The sequence below is a fragment of the Aythya fuligula genome, chromosome 11, assembly GCF_009819795.1.
Source record: "Aythya fuligula isolate bAytFul2 chromosome 11, bAytFul2.pri, whole genome shotgun sequence".
Classification (NCBI taxonomy): Eukaryota; Metazoa; Chordata; class Aves; order Anseriformes; family Anatidae; genus Aythya; species Aythya fuligula.
The window spans coordinates 20,053,872-20,071,627 of NC_045569.1; the positions used below are offsets into that span (position 1 = coordinate 20,053,872).

General features: G+C 45.8%; 1 protein-coding gene across 2 annotated transcripts in view; it reads left to right on the forward strand.

Moving 5' to 3' along the window:
- Nucleotides 1–15,779, forward strand: part of SMAD3 (SMAD family member 3) — a 72,866-nt gene extending 57,087 nt beyond the window's left edge. For both annotated transcript variants that reach the window (XM_032194743.1, XM_032194744.1), the window contains exons 6-9: nt 4,230–4,442; nt 5,742–5,879; nt 7,926–8,070; nt 11,290–15,779. In XM_032194743.1, the coding sequence (XP_032050634.1) occupies nt 4,230–4,442; nt 5,742–5,879; nt 7,926–8,070; nt 11,290–11,413 (620 nt within the window). In that variant the 3' untranslated portion in view covers nt 11,414–15,779. The remainder of the gene's footprint in view (nt 1–4,229; nt 4,443–5,741; nt 5,880–7,925; nt 8,071–11,289) is intronic.
- The last annotated feature ends 1,977 nt before the right edge of the window (nt 15,780–17,756 follow it).

Here is a 17,756-nt window from a genome sequence, read left to right on the forward strand (position 1 = left end):
CTCAGAGATGAATATGTAGCTGACTCTGTTCCTTTCTTTTTTTTTTTTTTTTTTCTCCTGTCTGAATCCATTATGCTCAAGCATGCTGCTTAGGAGTTGATGAGAATTTCTAGCATTTTTTTGTCAACCTAAAAATAAAAAGCCAATTATGTGTAACAAAACCAACCTGGCAAGCTGACTGTGGCATCTGCCTTACATAAGGAAAAAAGGAGTTTCTAGGAAAGAGGCCCCAGCGCATATCCTTTCTAACCAGGACACTGCTTATTAACACATGCTGCTCAGCTGATGGGCCTGGAGGAGGTCTAATGTGCAGTCTGGTGACAAAAAACTAAATAGGAGGAGGTGAAGCTGGTTAACCACAAGGAATCTCTTTGTAGTCTAGGGAGCAGACATCAGAAAAAACATTTCAACTTACTGACATTAAAAGATATCTTCAAATTTTGCAAACCAAATATTTATTGCTCTTAGGCAAGGTCTCCCACAAATTAAGAACCTCTTGTCTCTTTTTTTAAACTCATATTGTAAATTTTTGCATGCGAGGAAGCTACAAAATAATGAATAGAAATGCACATCCCTGAGCAGCTCTTAACAACTGTCCGTGAAAATTTGTCACCATCCGTGCCTTGTAGATGGCATATCCGAAGGAAGGAGCTGCTTGTAGCGCTGCAGGTGAAAGCACGAGCAGCCCACGGTCCGTCAGCCTGCCAGTCTTTGCAGGCCACAAAGCATACTCTGTAAGAGCAGAACTTTTTCTCAGCCTTGCTGAGTCTCTCTCCAGTCAGACAGAAGTTAGCTGGTGGCTCGTGGCCTGCAGTGCTGCTGCTTTTGCTGTGCCACACAGTTCTTCGGATGAGCAGAGCCTAGGGCGTTGCTTTAATCTGCAGACGTTGAACCAGGATTCCTCTGTCTGTTTGTTAAGAAATTTAAATAGGAATTTAAAAAACACAGCGGTGTGAAGTGAGGGAAACTCAGCAAGCTCCCAGCAGCAGAATGTGAGGTATTTTTGCAGTTTCACCATTAAGAAAATAATGTCACGGTACTGAGAATGGCCGCTTATTTGAACAGAAATGCCTGAAGCTTTTAAGGCAGTTTACTTTGCCTAAGCTGAACTTTGGACTTCCATCCCATGGCCGTGTTCCAGAGAATTACGAAGACAATAAACTAGCATGAAGCAAACTGACTGGAACAATAGAAGCGAGGTTTGTTTGAGCTGCAGTGCATTTCAGTATAAAGCTGTAACTCTGCAATAAGGGACTGAAGGAACTTAGAGACTTTCAGTTCATCTTTTCATCCACAGACACAGAAAGTGTTGCAAGTAACATTTGGGGATTTTTTTTTTCTCCTTTCAGCTTGTGCATTTGCTCTGGAAGCATTGGGTCCACGCTTTCAGTAGTCAAACAAAAGATATAAATGGAACTTGTAGATATCCAACCATCTCTTCTGTATCACTGAAATTTGAATTGGAAAAAATACAGAAAACCGAACTGAAAGCAGAGCTGCCAGCATTATGTGGACATTGGGAATGAAGTCAGGGAGTTTACGCTGGCCGAGGGCCAGGCCTGAGGTTGCATGCGTATTATTTTGGAGTGAGGCAGTCCCTTGGTGTACAGGAAATCCATTGTCAGGGTTTGCTCCGCAAAAGACTTGACGCAAAAGCTGTAAGTGAAACAAGCACATACCCTATGGACAAATCCATCAGGAACGTAAGCCTCTGTGACTCTCTGTGTTGAAACACCAATTCCCAGAGCAGGGAAGAGACAGCCCTCCTCAAAGCACAGAGGGGAAGTGTGCACACACATTTATCTCCTAACCTCTGCGGGAGGCAGAGCTAATGTGGCTGCAACTAATGCACTGGGATAACGTAAATCAGTAATTTCTGATGTATGTTGTGTATCAAAAACGTTAACCGAAACTGGGGGAACAACTACCCTTTGAGCACTTTGTAGAGTATGCAAAGCACACGGTAAGTTTTGAACTCTGAATCTGAACAGTCCTTTGGCCTTGTAGAGAAGATGCGGTGTGGGTTACATGACAACAGGCAGTGGACATTTATGAAAGCAAAGCTGTAGCAAGACAAAATGTAAAATGTCTGGAGATGATTCAGGCAGGATTTACGTGATTTTAATGCAGCTCACCCATTCAATGACAGCTTACGCTAAAGCCCAAGACCACAAATCACAGGAGAGTGCAGCACCATTAAAAGCGCGGTTACATTTTTTGAGAGATGAGTTTTTCTTTAAAATAGGACTTTTTTGGTTTGTGTCTGTCCTCAAATTGCAAATAAGCTTGCAATAAAATTTCTCAACATCCTTCAGTGGGGTATCTCCACTTCCCTTCAGTCCCAAGCAGGCAAAGGTGTTTGCTGATGAAAAGGACCACGAAACCATAGAGAGCAATACAGACCTCGTTGTTTTTATAACTTGGAGTTACGGTGCACACAGATAACTGCTGACTGATTAAATGAGGCTGGCCCTGGAGAAATAGACCTGGTGTGGCAGTTTCCAGTGGGGCAACCAAGATGTAATAGAATAGAAAAAGGCATCATCTGTGCATGTCAGGAGAGGGGCTAGCGCACTAAGCCCTCTTCCATTAGGGGAAGAGACAGTTTTTCTTTTGTGGGTGTAATGTGTGGAGGAGAACAGAAACAGTGGGATTTGCTCTGACAGAACGTTTTTCTTTCGGGTGATGTAGTTAAGGAAAGATAGAGACTGTAAAAGAAGCTGGGGCTGGGTAAAGGCTCCAAAATTCACAGCTTTGCAGATCTGCGAAGGATTGACGGAGTTCCCCCGATACGCTTCTGTTCAATTCCTTATTTGCTGTCAGCAGAGCTTGTAACAAAGCAGAAACGAAAGCGTTTCTCTGGGTTTTAGCTACTTTGGGAACTCAGGTGGCAGTAATGGAGAGGAAACCATCGTGCCTTCTGGCTGAAGCCAGGCTGCTGCAGCCTGTTACTGAGGGTTACAGAGCAAAGCAGGTCCTGAATGAAAAACGACTCTGAGACCTCTGCAGAGATGCTCTCAGGGGGAGAGGAGGCTGGGAAGGAGCTGAGCTCTTAAGCCCAGATTCACCTAAGCCTTTCCAGAGCAACAGATGGGGAAGCCTAGGAAAAAGGCTGCATTTTGCTCGGTGGTGTTGCCCCTTGGCCAGATGGGAAGCTGCTCTGTTCTCCGGTCAAGCACCTGGTGAACGGGGATGAAGTGATAAATTGGGGGTAGGGAGGAGGGAACGAAGGGAATTCTTCTCTGGCTTTTATTTCTTGCATTGAATGTGGGAAATAGAGCGCCTATCAATTAGCTTAGTCTGCTTTCCACTTTCTCTGCTCAGCAGATTCGTGGCTTACAGTACGACTGGACGCCATCGAGTGCAGCATTTCCAAGAATATTTGGCTTGGGCCTTCCTCTGCTGAAGTTACTAGCAAAATTCTCAGCGAGCAGTTAAACAAATCATCCAAAGCCATGTGAATGCCCCACCTTTCACGCGTTTATTGTCTTCCTGACACTGCCTCAGTCTGTTCACAGAACTAATTTCACTTGGTCCACAGGCAGAGTCAAACTAGCCCCGGTACAAGACATTTGTCGTCATCTACTGGGGAAATGGATTTTCTTTTGAGATCTTGACATCAAGCAGACTAGAAGAAAGGATCTAGTTTTTAAATTACTTCGATGGCATTATTATAGACAGTCTGGTCTGTATTGCAGACAACTCTATTGGTTTCAGCAGCACTAGAGAGATTGTAACAGAGTCAGTAAGAACAAAAGTCAGACTGCCTTATTTGCTGGTTACTTTGGTGTAAGTGCACAGAATTGGGATTAGGGGATCGGTGTCATTGAAAGCAGATTTGTGGGCTGCTCTTTCTAGGGTTTCTCTCTCTTTTTCTTTTTTTTTTTTTTTTTTAGGGTACTGGTCTCCCAAAAGTGGTCCTACATTTCATCAAAAAGCTAGTTTTCTATTTAAGATTTTTCTCCAAGTATGAGGATAGCTTAGTGACACCCCACTTACCAAGTGACTAATACCTCTGAGTATTTGTGATTGTTCCATGTGCCAGAAGCTTGAGGGATGATGTAACTTTCTAGCTGCGCTCCATTAAAATCTGTCAAGTAATTAAAGTTTGATTGTTAGAGTGAGCCCAAGGAATGAAGCAGAACGATATTTCAAAACAAGTGCTTTCTTCATTCCCCCCGTCCCCTCCTGAGGGCCTGTGACTCACTTTGCTTTTTGTTTTTGTGCAGATCTGCAGCCTGTTACCTACTGCGAGCCAGCTTTCTGGTGCTCGATATCCTACTATGAACTCAACCAGCGAGTGGGGGAGACCTTCCACGCCTCCCAGCCCTCTATGACCGTGGATGGGTTCACCGACCCATCCAACTCTGAACGCTTCTGCCTTGGTTTGCTGTCTAACGTGAACAGAAATGCAGCAGTGGAACTCACAAGACGACACATTGGTAATTTCTATTTCCTTATTTTCGTTGGTGCTTTTCAAGGTGGAAGGTGGAGACCTGCGTGCAGAGATTTTTTGGTTACTCACCTGGCGTGCAGTTTGGTCAGTTTTAGAACCCTGTGATACTTGAATATTCACGGTGATTTAGCAGGCTAATCTTCCATAAAGGAACACTAATTGTATTCTTTCATAAAAGTATAATACAAAAAAAAGCACTGGGGAATGCTAAAACCACTGAACGTAATAGAGATAGACAGAATTTAAATTTCTACACGCATTCTTCAGAACTTTTTTTGAATGGATGTTAGTGGTTAGCTTGTGTTTTCCTTTTCTTCCTGCACTCTTTTATTTTTGAACTTAACTGTTCTCTTAAAAATGGAAACTTAATTTTCATCTCAATTTCCTTTTTCCTTGCTTATACTGTAAGACTCATTTTTGTTTTCAGTTAAGCTGGTGCTAAGTAGAATATCCCAGACCTATGCAATTTTAATAAAAGGCAAAATTGCTTTGCTGTGTTTTCTGCTGTTTTCTGTCAGAAATGTACACGTTCTTTGTCCTGACTTTGTTCCCCTTTATTCCTTTTTCTGTGCAGTAAAGTTTTACAGGACAATTTTTCCTTAATTGTTTTTGAAATGATTTGTAGCACCAGTAAATAAATAAACAAATGATTAAAAACAAACAAACACAAAACAAGCAACAAGCCAAGATTCAGAATCAATCCTGAAATTCAGCAGGCTCCTTGTGCAGCATGGAAAAATGAAAGCAGGATTTTCAAATAGCAGTGTAAGACCACAGCAAATATTTATTTGAGTAATGAGGATGAATTCCTGAAATTTGTCCCTTTATTAACTGAGAATTTAGTAATGTGTATAAACTCAAATGGGAAGTAGATATTTGTCCTGGTTTACAAATGTAATCTCAAGAAAATGTAACTTGTTGAAAACGTTGTATAATCTAATTCCAAATCAGTAAGTAATAAACAAACAGCTGTATGCAGCTGTGATGCCTTTTGGATAAGGTTGAAGACCATATGTTAACCAATAGTACCTTCATATGGAAAATAGCAGAGTCGTGCACGTTTGGAATGAGCAGGCTGCGAGGTGGTAAGATCGTGCAGCCCCAGGCTGCTACTGACAGCAGGGCTGGAGAGCGCGGTTCTGAGGCGGGTTTCATTTTCCTCATTCACAGTTCAGCTGCTTTTTGAGATCTCTTGGATGCAGATTGTCTGTCTCAGCTAACCCTTCTTCCAGTTTTGCAGATAGATGTTCTAAACTAACCCAAACCCCTGCTGTGTGTTTCTTAGGAAGAGGAGTAAGGCTCTACTACATTGGCGGCGAGGTGTTTGCCGAGTGCCTTAGTGACAGTGCCATTTTTGTCCAGTCTCCCAACTGCAACCAGCGCTACGGCTGGCACCCAGCAACAGTCTGCAAGATTCCCCCAGGTAAGGAAACGTGCCCCGGCTGTCATCCTGCGCAGGCTTCGCCTTCTAAGCATGATAGTCATGCTTAAAATTGTGTCCCTATCTTTAAAATAAGATAATATTTTTTTTTTAATTTAGATTAACTTGTAATAATTTAAATTACTATTATTTTCTATTCTGTAGGAAAACATTTTTCCCATTTTTTGTGAATGAGTTTTGTTCTAGGGAAATCCCCTTTACAGGTACTTTGTTGCTCTGGTTACAGCAAACACTTCTGAGATATGCTGAAAGGTTGCAGAAGAATTGATTGCAGCTATCTAGGAAAAATATACTTTTCTGTTAAATACATGAAAGAGATAGGATGGGAAGATGCTTTTCCAAAGGATATTTAGCTAGGATTACAAATCCTTATTTTTAAAAGTTAAAAGTATGTATATACTTTTTAAAAATAACTTTTTGTTGAGAAATAGTTGTTCTTTTTTTAGAGAAGAGATCTATACACTACAAGTCCTGGCCCACGTTAACGGGTTTCCTTTCTCAGATGCTTAGGAAGCAGCTGCTAGCGCTACAAACATGACTTAATTCTCCAGCCACATCACAGGAGTCCACCCGGGCTGGAGTCAACATCTGAAAGCATAAACAACCCACATTTCCGCTGTAAATTCATCTGAGGCGCATTTATTGAACGCCAGCTCTCCGCACTTCTGCCACAGTCTTTGGCTGCCTTCTCAGATCCACCTTCAAATCTTTGTTGGTTTCGAACCAGTTTCTTCATTCCCATGTTGATCACACCACGTTGTAGCCCCCCTCCTACCCAGCACAGTCACAGAGAGACCTGTTCCCATCCCGTCCTGCGGTCTGAACAGCTTGGCAGGCTGAGCAGCTCGTTTGCTTTCCTTGCCACAGCTCTTTCTCTGTGCTCAGCCTGGCCCTGATGCTCTCACCCTTGTTTTCCTCTTAGAAAACTGTAATATGCCTGACACAGCTTCCCTTCAAACTCTCTGCAAGATGCTCTTGGGCTGTGCTCTTTTATGGTCACAGAAATGGTAGTTTTTTTCTGCAGCTGCTGAGCCGTTGAATGCGGTTACGCTTTGCTCTGTGCGGTTCGACCCAAAACAGATGACAGTATGAGTCCAGCCCAAGAGAGTAGGCTCAGAAGTGATTTTAGAAAAAAACAATTCATCATAGTCCAAATGGTTGTTTTTCAGACTTGGCCCATATGTAATCCCAAATGAGCACTAGTTGCACGCCAAGTTTCAGCATTTAACTTGTTTCTGGTTATCTGGGAGAAAGCAAGCATGGCGATGCTTTTTTTAGTTACGTCTTTTTTAGAGTTTTGTAGTTTTTTATTTAATTTTAACCGTGATGAATGCGATTATATTTCACCTTTATCACCTAGAACAATGGAATAGGTTGTTCTCAGCCCTTTCAGCTGTGAGTAAACACTGGAGGGAGAACTTTAGTTTTAAAGGAAAGTTCTTTGGCACATCGTACTTGAATTTAAGAGAGGATTATAGCAGAAACAGCTCTTCTATGAGCTTTTTTAACCCTGATAACCGTTTTCTAGCTTGCCAGAACGGTTTCACTTCAGAACTTCTCTGTTAATTCTGCTGACAGCCACCACACAAATCCAGCACCACGAGTTCCTCTTTTTCGCCTGGGCATTCATTTGTTTCAGGCCCTGTAGCAACTGCTGTTAATTGGCGTTATGGTCATAGTTATGCTTTTAAATTAAAATATGAAGGAAATGGTTGTACAGGAGGTAGAAGGAGGTTCCACATGAGGACCCCAAGTCTGGTCATGCAGATCGCAGTCTGCTGTGAGCACTTGCACTCATTGTTCTCTGTCCATAGCGTGGTTTTCTCCCTTCTCAGCCCATGAGCTGTGGATTTGTGGTAACCTTGATTCCTTTTCTGCAATCCTGTGTTAAATCAATCTGTATCTGCTATCACATGCTCTGGGGACATGGGAGAGCAGCACCAGGTTTCTTTCCATTCTCAGCAAGTAATAGATTCCTTAATGTGATTAAGCTCATGCCTCTATCCTTGTCCTGTTCTTTTTTCACAGGATGCAACTTGAAGATTTTCAACAACCAGGAATTCGCAGCTCTCCTGGCTCAGTCAGTGAACCAGGGCTTCGAGGCCGTGTACCAGCTGACCAGAATGTGCACGATTCGGATGAGCTTCGTCAAGGGCTGGGGAGCAGAGTACAGGTCAGCCTCTGAAGGAAGCTTGCACCGTGCTTGTGCTTCCCTTTGCTTCTCACCTATTTCACAGCCTAGAGAAGTGTTCTGCAAAGCTTCTTTATTCAGCTTGTAAGGCAGGAGGAGTTACCAGAGTGTCTCCTTAGAAATGCAGATAGCTTTTATTTATTGTCAATGTGTTGATCTTGTCTTCTTTTTCCCATCCTACTGGTGTAAAACACGCATTGAGATACGCTTGGAAAATGGCATGCATTTGGTCACAGTGCTCTGCAGACCAAGAGCTTCACCTGAAGCACAGTAGATAAATCCTGATGGCCTGTGTGGGAACAGTTTTTTTCTTAAAAATCAGATGGATATTTGATAGTTTGAGTGTCTTATGTCTACATTGTTATCAGGACACCATCAGTGTGAGTGCTTCCTAGTTGATACGGGTTGGGTTTGATGTTGGTTGTTTTTTCTTTTATCAGGGACCAATGGGATTAAAATAAAAGCAGATCAGCTTGAAAATCTACATGTGGGAGAACTGTTAGAGTTGCCACAAAATTCCTGTTAACTCTCCTCATCCTTTTCTTAGTGCTTGTCATAGGGCAGCTGCTTAAATGTGACTTGAGGCGGTGGGAGAGGCAGGGTCACTATTTTTCCCAGTGAATAGTAAAGGTAGAAAAGGAGATGCGGTGGGGTCTGGTGTCTGGGATCAACCAACGGTGTGGATTTTCTGACAACACAAGGAGAGTGTGAGGGGCAGAGCACAGCCTAGCTTGTGCTGCTGCTGCGTTAAGAAGCAAACGTCCCTCAGCAGCAAAGGGAGTAAAACGAGTGCTTGGTAGTACAAGTAGGGGAGACAAAATTCATCGGAAAATGAACGCTGTTTTATGAGAGAAAAAGCTGGCGAGGATTTCGGCCAAATGTGATTTTGAAATACTTACTTTCAGCGTACCCTTGAAAGCCGTGGCCTTATTTTAAGACCCGGGGGCAGCCCCTGCCTGGCGGCGCGGCGAGGCCGTCTGCGCTGCGCCCCGCGCACAGCTGCCTGCAGCAGACGGGGGAGATGCCACAGCATCAGCTGGAGCCCCGGTCCCGCACGTTACTCTCCCGCTTTCTTCATTTCTCCAGATGTTTGGAGTCCATTTTGTTTTGAAATTGTCCTGCAGCCGGGCCAGAGCCTTTCAGCCCTGGCTCGCGGCCACGGCTCGTAATGAAATCCAGATGAGCGTGACTTACGGAAAGTCTACTATCTCATTAGAGCATTGCACTCAGTGAAACCCTATGCTCGCGCTGACCGCGCCGAGGCCGCTCTCCTGCTCCTTCATTTCCTTGCCACAAAATACTCCATCTGATTGCCTTTGTCAGAGCACGTTTATTTGTTGAACCGATTCATATACAAAAACGTTACTGTGGGAGCTGCATCCAGAGCGCTGTGCCAGCGATTTCTGGTTCAGCCGCCCGGCCGGGCAAGCGGTCTGGCCGGTGGGGTGTGCGGTGCTCGTGTGTGCCAGGGGTTTGGTGGAGGGAAGCGGGGCGAAGCTGATTGCATAAGCAGCCGGTGATGCAGAGGTTCTCCTCTGCCCGGCAAGAGCCCAGCAGAGCAGGCTGAAGCCATGGAGAAGGCAGAGAGGAGCTTGCCATGGTGGATTCACAAAGGGCAGAAGCGTGGCAGCCCCTTGGGTCTGGCTTTCTCTGCAGTGTTGCCAGCACAGTTGTTGGACTGCTCGGTGCTAGCCCGGCTTCAGGCAGCAAAGGGAATCGCTTTGGGTTCAGGGGGACTTCATTTTTCCTGCGCCCTTGGAGCTTTGTGTGCTCCACTGAGGCTGATGGAGCGAGAGGGGTGCTCTGAGCTCCCTGCCCTGCAGCCCTCCTGCCCGGACAGCTCACGGGGTACCCGTAATGCCATCCAGGCTCCGTTAGGTGGCTGCATGGGGCGGGCCCTGCCCCTACGCCCACTCTTGGGGCATCGTCGCCTGCCAGCTCTGCTCGGCCCCGCCTGAGCTGGGAATGGGTGGGGTGCCTTCAGGGAGCCGCTGCCGTTTTCGGTTCAAAGCAGAAGGGAGGCAGATCCATCCACACGATGCCTTGCACCCTCAGCCAAAGCCCCACAGAGCTGTGCCCCCGAGCCCTGCAGCTCTATCCTGCTGCGAAGGGGCCGGGATGGTGCTGGGAGCAGAGGGGCTGTCCCCCAGGGAAGGGTCCCTCTTTCAGCAGCCGTTTCTCCCAGGGCCCCACAGACTTCGGCTTCTCCCTCCCACGGGCAGATTCCAAGGACAGCTTCTGTGGGAAACGCGGGTGTAAAACAAGGCTGTCTCCAGGCTGTTTCTCTCTCTTCGTAATCCTCCTCCTCCACAGCAGCTGTCCCTGCCTCTCAGCCTAGGCCAGCAGTCCTGCCGTCCCTCGGCACAGCCCCGGACCCCGTGCCCCAGCCTCGCTTCCCTCCCCTTCCTCCCCATCTCTTCCTGCTTCGCCATCTGGAGACGCTCCATGGGGTCCTGAGGGCAAACAACAGAGAGGCAGAAAGGAAAGGGGAAAGTGCTTTGTGGCACTGAAAAGTCCTCGGACCCAGTAGGGTGCCCCCCCTCTATTCTCTCGCCACCACCACCAGCTCCTGGGGGGTTTTTAACCTCACACATTAACACCAGATTTGTGCCTCGCTGCCCGGTGCTGCTCTTCGTGCTGAAAGGGTGCTGAGCAGCGGCTCTGGCTGCTCGAGGGGCTCTGCAGGGCTGGGGAAGGGAATTCAGGTGGCTGTGCATTGGCCCCATCATTTCCACATCCTGCCAAAACCGAAAGATCTGGCGAAAAGAGAAATGTCCTGGTTGTATTGACAGCAAAATTGAATGTGTTTGGTAAGCAGCTGAAGTTGCTAACCAGCTAGGAGGCGCGAGGCCTGCGAAATAAAACTGGAGTGTTGCTCAGATAAAAGCCCTCCTTTCTCTTCAGGGAGTCAGATGCTGCCTGTTGGCAGAAATCTGGGGAGCGAATAGATCATAGAGGGAGTTTTTCCTTTGAGATAAGAGATGTAAAGAGAAAAGATCGGGTGTTGAAGAAGCCGGCAGCATAGGCCAGGAGCATGTTAAAGAGGAGAGAGACATTCCTTTGGCCCCGCATGCAAGACTATTGTCTAAGCAGGAAAGAATGCTTCGGTAGCTGTAAAACCTTTTCACATTTGTGAAGTTTTGTAAGTCACATTTGTGTTCATTTTTCCTCTCTCTCTCCCCCACCCCTTCTTTCTCGCAGGCGGCAGACTGTGACCAGCACTCCCTGCTGGATCGAGCTGCACCTCAACGGTCCCCTGCAGTGGCTGGACAAGGTGCTCACCCAGATGGGCTCCCCCAGCATCCGCTGCTCCAGCGTCTCCTAAGGAAATAGCTCCTGGGGGCGGGCGGGGGGAGCAAGGACTGGAAAATGGAATTGGCTTAACCCTTAGCAAAAGGCATAGAAAACAATCTCCCAGTTACTGAAGTGATAAGGAAAAGGATCTGCTAAAAAGTGGGTTGTCTTTGTTTTGTTTCTTTTATTATTATTATTTTTTTTTAATGAAACTTAAAGACCCATTTAAGCCACTTCCACTGAACCTGTTAGCACTTTGGTTACAATGCTATGGGCCATTGCAGTTAGCATGAAGCTGAAGCTTATCATGATGAAAAAATGGACTTGGTTTCAGCGGAGAGAAGCCAGTGCTCTGCCTCCAGCTGTGCCGTGCCGCTGGCACCAGCCGGCCGGGAGGGAACTTTCCCTTTGCCTCGCACACCTCCAGCCTCGGGTCTTGCAGCATCTCAGAAAAGCCAGGTACGGCGGGACTTTGGGGTGACTCTTGCTTGTGTGTTACACTCTCCATCCATCCGAGGACACCTGTTCTCCCTGCAATTACAGCAGGAGGGGGGGAAAAAACATTTAAAGCACATGCAAGAGCAATTTCCTCCAGAGATGCTCCCAAAAGGAAAGAGTTTCCTATGCTGGACCAGTAACAAGGAGGCAGAGCCTTGCTTCGTGCCCAAGAGATGCAGCTGATGCCCCGAGTGCCTCAGACTGGATTTACATGAAGCAAAAGGCCTGAGTTAAGGCTCCTTCTGGTATTGCTGCAGCAACTTTCGACTAGAGCTGCTCACAGACAGACTTTTGTGATGTGGGCAGCTCTTGCTGGATAAGTTAAGCCTTTGTTATTGTGCAGTCTATTTACATTAACTACAGAAAGTTTGTATTCTATTTTCTCAGTATGTTGAATGGTATCTGCCACTTCTGAAGTCTTAGGGGCGGAGTGAATTCGGTGTCCAGGTCTGCTCGAGAGACGGGAGTGAAGGGGCCCCTGCTGCCATTGTCAGAAAACACAGTTCAGTAGGTCATCCCACGCTGTCACTATGACCATGCACAAATCAGGGCATCTCAGACACACAAAAACTCAGTTAAAAAACATATTTCACCTGGTTAAATTGCTCTGAGATGGGGTTTTGCCTGGAGAAATTGGGAGAGTGTATTTACCTGTATTATAAAATGTTCGTTTTAAATATACATGCTCCAGACTGTTCAGTATTTTTTTCCCTGTAGCAACTGTCATGGCAAACAACTTCCACAACTGGAAAAAAAAAACAACCTTAGCACTTGTTTTTATGGTCCAGATTTGCCAAATAAGTGTCAGAGCTTTGTCAGTGCTACCCAATGATCTGTTCCTTTATCTCTGTTGAACATCGTGCGCCTTTGTGCCAAAATGGAAGGGGGAGGGGAGAAAGCGATAATCAGTTTCCTATGGAAATCTTTTTTATTTTTTTGTTCCTTCTATATCCACAAGGCAGAGCCACAAGATCTGGCTCTGGGAAGGCCAGGCTGTGAGGGACATTACGGTGGTTTGTGTTAATTTTCATCCTGCACAGTTTCAGGCTCCCAGGTGTGACCACGAGCGGCCCTGCTGAGCCCGGTGGAAGTTTCTCTGCATGCTAGAGCCCTGCTCCCCGGTGGGGAAGGGACTTGTGCGACCCCAGACACTCACCAGCAGCTTCCGTGTCTGTAGGGAGAGGCTTTTGGGATGTGCTTGTTCCTCTGAAACCACCCTGCAACAGCCCCACTGCTCGGGTTCCAACACCTGGCGCTTCTGGCCGCAGCTGCGCTGGGCACAGAGACCACCAGGAGCCCCCTGGCCACTTTCCCAGGCACATGGGGGAGGCTTTAGAGGAGAGTTTTCCTCCAGAAGTGAGAAATAACAATTTGTATGTGAAATGTAAAATCTGGGGAAGCCTTTCAGTGGTGGGCCAAATGATGCAGGGACAACGCAGGCACTTATCTGCAGCCTCCTGCAGGACTTTGGAGCTTTCACTGTGTGCTCAGCGTGGCTTGTGGCATAGCGCTGGAGGTTTTCTAGGATTTTTTTCTTCCCTTTTTTAGTTTTTGCAATGTGTCTGATTTTTTTTAGTTCCATCTCTGATTGCATGGACTTGTGCAATAAGAGCATTGTATAAAATAGTGTTCTCTAGCCACTGAAGTCGGTCTGTCTGTCCTTGTGGGTTGGTTAGGCACGTACTTTCAGATGCAGTTTTCTAACAGAGTTGCAAACAAATTTATGCAAACTGCTGTGGAAATATTTGACTTGCTGTTCTAGTGAGAGAGGAGAAAAAAACTCTAAAAATGGCCCCAGGATTCCTTCCCTGAGTGGCGTTAAGTCACTTCTGCTTTATTTTATTCTTTATCTCCATGATCACGGAGGAGGTTGGACTCTGGTGTCTTGTGCATTAGCACCAGAACTAGCATCATAAATTCAAGGCTCAGAAAGCTCGTTACAGGTGGTGGCTGTGCAGGAACCCAGCCCAACCTGGAGGCCGCAAGCTGCAGTAACCTGGCTTTGGCTCCAGGTCCGCACGCAGAATCGCTGCCTCTGCCCATCAGGACTGGAGCTGGGTTTCCTCTCTGACCAGACTTGCAGCTTTTGTTTGATAACAGATAGTGAATCACCACCCGCTGCCAATAGATGCCTTTTGAAACAGGATTCGGATGATGGATAAAACCTTTGGTTAATCTCACTTCATCATCCCTTAAGGAAAATGGCCTCAGATGAAAAATGCAAGCCAGTCCAGCAGTACCTTTAGATAAAATAGAGAGGTTATCTTCACTCAAGTATTAATTTCCTCTCCTCCCCTTTGCCTTCTCACTAATTCATAAAAGCTTTCTGCTTTCTGGCGTTACCTTATAAAGGCAAATGGAAAGTCCTGCCCCACGCAATGAGAAGATAAAGGCTGGGGAGGGTGTGATCCAAGGGACGTTTCGGTTGTTTCCTTGTAGTTGCGCAGTTGAGGTGAGTTGTACAGAAGAAAGTAAATTAATTCCCCTGCCAGGTCTGAAGTGTGCTTAATCACCATCCGTACGGACACTAAGGAAGGGAGGAGGTAGCACTCGGCTGCAGCTTGTTGGAGGCAGCGGTGCCCCGGAGGTACACGTGGCTAATTCTTGATTTTACTTTTCTTTCTAAAACTTTATTAAAGTAGCTTTGATATGTAGCACAAATGTATGCAATCAGCCATGCCCTAGCTTAGATTACACGACTGTACTGGAATATCTTCTCATTTAGTGGTAGTCTTGGCTAGTTTTACCAGGATTTCATACATTTTTGTTACTAGTAGAGAGTCACTAGCAGGAACTTTGACTCTTTTTAATTGGTGTAGCCATACACAAGGGCCTGGCTGCTGGCAGATGATATTGATGGCCTTGTGGTTTTATATGACTGTGGTGATTTTTTTTTTATTATTATTAATGTATTGAACTGAATTGCAGTGTGTATTTTGTGTTAAGCTTGTCTTAGAAGTAATCCAGTGCTATCCATTTGATTTAATTGTCAGGAATCAGCATGCGTTTGTACAGAGATGGAGAAATCTGATTGTGTGACATTTCCTCAAAGCTCTGGTTACCATGAGCAGGTTGGGGGGTAACCTTTGAGAAAGCAGTAAGCAAATCAGTTTCCCCTCCCCTAAAGGATCAACATGCTTTGAAGCGTGCAGAGGACTCCCTTCCAGGTTGAAGAATATTCAGGACTCCAGCTCAAGCAGCAAGTATTGGCATCCCCGCCTTGTGCTACTTCCTAACTAGAAAAAGCACGAGGAACGAGAAGAACCCAGCTCAGTGAAGGACTTCAGCCGTATCGCAAAACATCCATGAGCTTTCCTAGTTCTCTAAGGTACTGGATAGGTAGGAGGAATGGAATATCACGAATAAGCTGGTAAGCTAGAACGAGAAATAATTAGTCGCTATATAGTAGCTGATTGAGCGGTATGGTTAAGAAATTCAGTATATGTTTTTTTATTATGTACATGCTTGTATTTATGTTGTCTTTCTTGAATATTCAGATGAATCAAATATTTAACAGAAAGGGCGATAAAGGATTCAGATATTAAATCCTTCATATGTCCCTTTCTGGTGATTGCTAGAAATTAGGCAGTTCCTGACGTGAGCACAGGAGACTCATCTCAGAGCTGAGCAACAAGCCCTGGCACACGAAGCAAAATAAGGACTCCTCCAGCAGGAGTCTTTGCCCGAGTCGCTGTTGTATTTTTAGCAATAAGTCAGGTTCCCGGAGGGGCCCTTGAATTGTGGTCTTCAGGTCTTTTCAGATTAATGAGGCTTTAAAAAGAAAATAACATGCTATTCCATAAACGTTTTGGTTCATCTTATGTTTCCTCCGGTATGCGGATATTAGAGGATCTGCACCGGTCTCTGCTGCTGAGATGCATCCAGTTCACTCTCCCAAAGGAGGCAGCCTACTTCCTTCACTCTTGATGGAACTATTCCCCCTTCGATAGCTATGTATGAGCATGTATGCAGTAGTGTTTAGATCTTCTTAACCTGAGATTGTATGTTAATGACCGGTGGTGTCACCTACATGCTTTAGCTTGTTAAGCATTATTCACCTATTTTGTTACTAAAGACCTGTACTATGTATGCCCTCTTATTTCATATGTGAAACTGTAAGTTCTATTTTTGACATTTTAATAAACTTTGATTTGAAAACTGAGGCTCACGAGCAAACAAGGATACTGTAAACATATATCTAAGGACAGAAACTGAAAGCATTTGGAGTTTTGAAACCACACAATACAGAGCCAGCAGTGTCCTTAGGTGTGACAATGGATGCTTCCAGCAGTGCGCACAGGCTCTCGGTTACAGGTAAGGTCGTCTTTCTTTGGGCAGTTTGTTCGTGTATTTAAAGCCAGAAATAGCATTGCTTAAAAAAATGCAACAAGTTCTTTTAACTAATGGGTTTCAAAGGCGAGTAGAAGTGGAGCACTGCGGCTCAAAGGATTTATTGTTGAATTGCTGGAGGAGTCAGAGGTAGCTATCCCACCTAGTCCACCTATCCCATATAAGCTGCTGCATGGCTGCATTATGTTCCTAGGTGAAGTTTTGACCTCCTAAGAAGTATTTTTGGCTGTTTCCCCTTGCTATAACAGGTTTCTCAGGCCCATGGTCTCTTTGCAGCAATGCTGCTGCTGCTACTCAAGGAGAGCATCTTCAGCAATCACCATAGCCAGAAATTAAACAGCAGCCAAACTCCACCTGGGTAGAGTCCTTCGCACCCAGCCTGAGCGAGCTGGATGCCGTGGATGTGTCCCTGATGCTGTCAGTACCAGGCTGCACCTAGAGGTGGGCCTGGGCTGTGACCTGCTGAGTGAAGCGGTTATTTCAGCAGGAGCCAGGCTGGGGAGCGAGGTACGTTCACGCTGGCACCGAGCCAGCCTCAGAGAGGGCATTCTCCAAATAGCGTTCCTGACAAAGCCAAGGCACACTATGATCTAAGTCTGTGAACTCCTTATGTTCCTCCTAGGGTTTCACTGAAATTCAGATTTTTTTGTTGTTGTTTTTCCTGACAGAGGATTTACGAGAATACTTTTTCCACTCTCTCTTCCAACAATGTGGTAATAAAAGGGTCTTGTCCAGGTTTTATAGTAGGCTTGCCAAAATGTGATGTAGTAAACCAGTTCGGAGCTGTGAGTTCTGCTAGTTGTCACCTGAATATATCACGGATTTCAGTATCAAAAACTGGTTTGTGCTGATAAAAGGGAGCTGGAGCAAAATACAGGTTTGATAATAAACAACAAAAAAAAAAAAAAAAAACAAAGATTTAGCGCAACCCCCCTTCAAAAAAAAAAAAAAAAAAAAGTGAATCAACATTCCCTGGAGGTTTCAGTTCAGAAGAAAGTTGGGTAACCAACAGTTATCTGCCAAGGGAAGTCCTCTCGCAAGTGTAATCCTAGACCTTGGTCAGGACAGCAGCCCTGTTTGTAGGGCTACGCCTCACCACCAGCCCGTAACAGCAGATTGCTTACCCTGAAGCAAAGGGACCGGGGGGCTCTGATGTTAGACTTGTGATTCTGTTCAGGTTTCATTCCCTTCTCTGCGTCTCCTCCCCGGGTTCTGCAGGAAGCTGGGTCCTCGCTGGCTGTTTTGTGAGGGATTGGACTTCTGTGCACGTGGAGAATTGGCTTCCCAACAGAGCGCTGTGTCTGCTAACTTTGGAGGGGGGGAGGCTGCTTTCCGAGCACCGAGATAAAATCTGTCTGAAATGCACTAAATCAAATCGAAGGCCGCCGGGTTAAACCAACAGCAGTGGTCTGCAGAGCATGGCTCAGGAAGAGAAAGGCGTTCTGCAAACCTTTCCTGGAGCACGGCTCCTTGCCAAAGGCAGTGCACGTGTTTGCAGGGTCACAGCTGCCTCCAGAGTGGAGCAA